The sequence below is a fragment of the Cucurbita maxima genome, unplaced genomic scaffold (assembly GCF_002738345.1).
Source record: "Cucurbita maxima cultivar Rimu unplaced genomic scaffold, Cmax_1.0 Cma_Scf00008, whole genome shotgun sequence".
In the NCBI taxonomy this organism is placed as follows: domain Eukaryota; kingdom Viridiplantae; phylum Streptophyta; class Magnoliopsida; order Cucurbitales; family Cucurbitaceae; genus Cucurbita; species Cucurbita maxima.
In genome coordinates, this window is record NW_019272024.1 from 3,616,977 (window position 1) to 3,620,974 (window position 3,998).

Here is a 3,998-nt window from a genome sequence, read left to right on the forward strand (position 1 = left end):
TAATATAGTGACTAGTCGCCCTAATCACAAATCGCCAGACTCGACATAATACTAGATCATGAAACTTAACTGTGTGCACACAACATTATATAACTTTTCCTTTTATCTTTGTTTTGGTTGATTTCTTCCTTATGATTTCATAGTCTAAAATCATATTAGATTTTTAGGAGAGCTTTTTTTTTTTTTTAATTTTCATTTTAAATGCTTAATTTGTGAGCTAAGTAGCATTTTCGTAGGATATTTCACTGTTATTTCATTTTACCCCAAACTTTAAAAAAAAAAAAAAAAAAATCAGAAATACAAATAAATACAAATTAGGGTAAAATTACAAATTTAACCTCTATAATTTAAAAATACAAATAAATAAACAAATTTAGAAGTATTTCTTCAGTTTCTTAATTCTAGAAAAAAAAAATGAGAAAAATTTTAGAAATAAAAAGAAATAAACAACAGAAGATTAACGGATTGAATGAGAAACAAAAAGGATGAACGATAAGTAATTATTGAGTCAAATACGAGAAAAAAAATTCAAATAAATAGATGATTTACCATTTTAAAAAATATTAGAGATTATTTTAAAAGTTGATTAACTATTAAGTGATTATTATTTAATTAATTAATATTATTATTAAATTTATAAGTCTGAATTTAATGATCTTGATTCGTGGGAGACCAAAAAACAAGTTGCAAAATTAGGTAAATTAGCATTAATAAATGTTGACTCCTTCCATTGGGTTGTTCAACTAAAAAAAATTCCCAATTGGGATTGATTTGATTGTGAATTTCTTTAATTTTTTTTTTTTTAGATTTGTAGAAAAATAAAAATAAAAAAATAATAAAAGCAAAAATCTGAAAATGCAATGAACTTGTGAACATTAAATCAAGGAAAGAAAATACTAATTCATTTACTAAATAAAAATATGTAAAATTAAAAAAAAAAAAAAAAAAAATGATACAGAATCTATCAACCCAAAATTTCCCTAGAAGAAACTTTGGGGTGGGAATGAAAGTACAGAGCTTTGGGGCGGACCAAAAACCTGGACCAAAACCCAACTTTCTTCTTTCCTCCGCCGCCGCCGCCGCCGCCGCCATCGGCAGAGATCCGAATAGAGCTGCTCTTCTTCACCTTGTCCCCAAACAAATCCGCCGCCATCGACCCAGTGACCAACTCGGAGGCGTTCCTAGTATGTCGGCGCCGCCATGAGGTGTTGCCGGAGAAGAAAGATTCCGAGGACTTGAGAAAAGAAGAGGAAGAGGTTGAACGAGAATCGGAATAATTAATTGAAGAAGATTGCTGTAATTGTTGAAGCCTTTCCCGGAGACATGATGGGCAGATTCCGGGCAACTGGTTGTGATTTTGGTGCCGCTTGCATTCTTTCGCCGATTCCGATTTCCCCATCGGCCCTGATTCTCTCTCTCCCTCTCCTCTCTCTCTAGAATTTCTTTTTGTTTTTTTTGTTTTGTCTCTGTTGGCTGTGAAGATTCTTAGGGCTATGAATTGGGATATAAAAGAGGGAGAGAAACAGAGAGACAGAGTGTCGTTCGTGTGGATTGGTTGTTGTTTTTTTTTTTTTTTTTTTTTTTTTTTTTTTTTTTTTTTTCTTTTTCTTTTTCTTTTTCNACAATAAATAAATAAAAATAGTTTTTTTTTTCTTTTTTCTTTTTCAAAAATTAAAAAAAAAAACAAAACAAAACAAAACAAAATGGTTAAAATTAAGTTTTTTAATGACGGTCTCGTTATTCCATTTTATTTTATTTTTAATTTTATTAAATGCTGCCATTATTAATAATAATTCAATGTTTTGACTCCAAAATTGTTGTGAAACTGTTGAAATATCTGAAAATTAAATTCTAGTTTTTGCCTTTCATAATCATAACTGTTTATATTAAAAATAATTTTGAAGTTAAATTATTGAATATTGTTTATTTGGGTAGAAAATAATCATTATAAAAATGTTATTAATTTATTCAGATATATATAAATTACTAAATTAGTAAAAAATAAAAATAAAAGTTTTAATAATACTTATAAAACTTTCAAAATTTTCAAAATTTCATAATACCCTTTAAAACTTTTAAATATTTTTTAAAAAAATTCAAAGTACTACATTTAAAAATACAGTTTAATTGTTAAAAATTCACATTTGAATTTTAATAAATTTTAAAAACAAAATAAAGTTTTAATTTTTGGTTTAATTGTTCAATAAAATTATAAAATTGGAACTAAATTTATAATTGGAACTAAATTAAATTAAAAAAGAAAAAAAAAACGTAGTAAGGTCGGTTTGAAGTCCGTGTGACCTACGAAATGTGGGTGAATCGAAGCATCATTGGATAATTTTTATATTTTATTTTTAAAAAAGTCAAATTATTTTATTTATTATTATTATTATTTATTTTTGGTTTGAAGATGGAAATTTAATATTCCCAAGGAAATTAATTAATAACTAAGACACGTGGAAAAGAGGGAGTGATACGAAAAACATGGGATATTGAAGCACGGAAAAAAAAAATTAAATAATTGCGGGATTCAAGGAGGGCGCACGTGGGGAGAACTAGAAGGAGTTAGAATTAGGCTACGTACGAAAACGACGTCGGCGCATTGCTTTGGAAAAAAATACCCCGCCTTTCCATTGGTTTAACACGTGGGGTGCCTTCACACGTGCTAAAATTTATTTATTTTTTCTTTATTTTAACATGAAACAGTGAAATTAACTGTTTTAATTTTTATTTTGACAAAAAAAATTCATTTATTTTCGTAAAATATATAAAAAGATGGAAAAAAATTCTCTAAAAAATTCCACACCATATTAATGTCAAATCTAATTATTATTTAATAAAATGCGATAAAATTAACCTCCAACAACTAAATTTAAAATTTATTGGAAGTGTATTTATTATAATATTTTAAGTTTATAATTTTTAATTAGGTAAGGTGTGACTTAAACGTTAAGTTGGTTTGGCAGGGAGGGATGTCCGCGCGCGTGCAGTCGCCAGTAGCCACGCTTCCCTTCTTTTAAGGCTAATAATTTTAATAAAGAGCCAAGTCATGGGCCTATGATCCAATGGCCCAACAAGCTAAGCCCACTACGATGAGTCAAGTTATATTAAATTATTCTTTAAATTCTTTTCATTAAAATATTATTTTATAAGACTAATTAAGACATTTAGATTAAAATAATTAGTGACTACATGCAAATTCCTCGTCTACTTGGTAGAGAACTAATATAACACTTAGTGAGCTGTTCTTTTAACTTAATTATTATGATTTTTGGTATGTTTTCGTGTATTTGTTTATTCATCTGGTAGGATGTGTAGAATTCTAACAAACGTATTTTGTACTCTATTGAAAATCGAGCAATTAAAAGAGTGAAGCAAAATGTTTGAGAGAGTAGCGTCTCGACTCTCATAGATGTTTTCGAGCAAGAAAATCTGTAAAAGTAGTGCTCTGTCATTCTTTAAAATGCTATGGAATGAAGTATGAGTAGCAACTCAATACTCTTGTATATAGTGTACTTAACGTTGTACGTAGTTTTTTTATAAAAATAAGGATTCATTTGCGAAGACTTTCAACGGTAGAGGAGGGAAAGTTCAAATTCTACGATTTTGACCAAAATTGCTTCAATTTAGAGTAACTAGTGGCGAAATCAACCTCGAGTTGTTCTTTTTATTATTATTATTATTATTTAAAAAATTATATATATCCATCATACATATTACATTAGTGACTAAAATTTTATAAAACTAAAACATCAAACAAATGTTTCACAGCATATCACTAAACTCAACTCAATTACAAATATCAAATATTATTAATATTCCTAATGATTTTATAAGTAGGGTTCGGAGGGTAACAAATGTTAAATATTATTAATATTCACACAAGTTTTAGTAAATATATTCAATAATGCCAAAAAAAAAAAAAAAAAAAAAAAAAAAAAAAAAAAAAAAAAAAAAAAAAAAAAAAAAAAAAAAAAAAAAAAAAAAAAAAAAAAAAA

General features: G+C 27.2%; 1 protein-coding gene across 1 annotated transcript; it reads right to left on the bottom strand.

Moving 5' to 3' along the window:
• Positions 1-880: 880 nt before the first annotated feature.
• On the bottom strand, positions 881-1,564 carry LOC111483218 (the record flags this gene model as incomplete). Its single annotated transcript, XM_023129367.1, has 1 exon — positions 881-1,564. A coding segment is annotated over one exon (600 nt), but the record flags the coding sequence as incomplete, so codon positions are not given.
• Between the last annotated feature and the right edge of the window lie 2,434 nt (positions 1,565-3,998).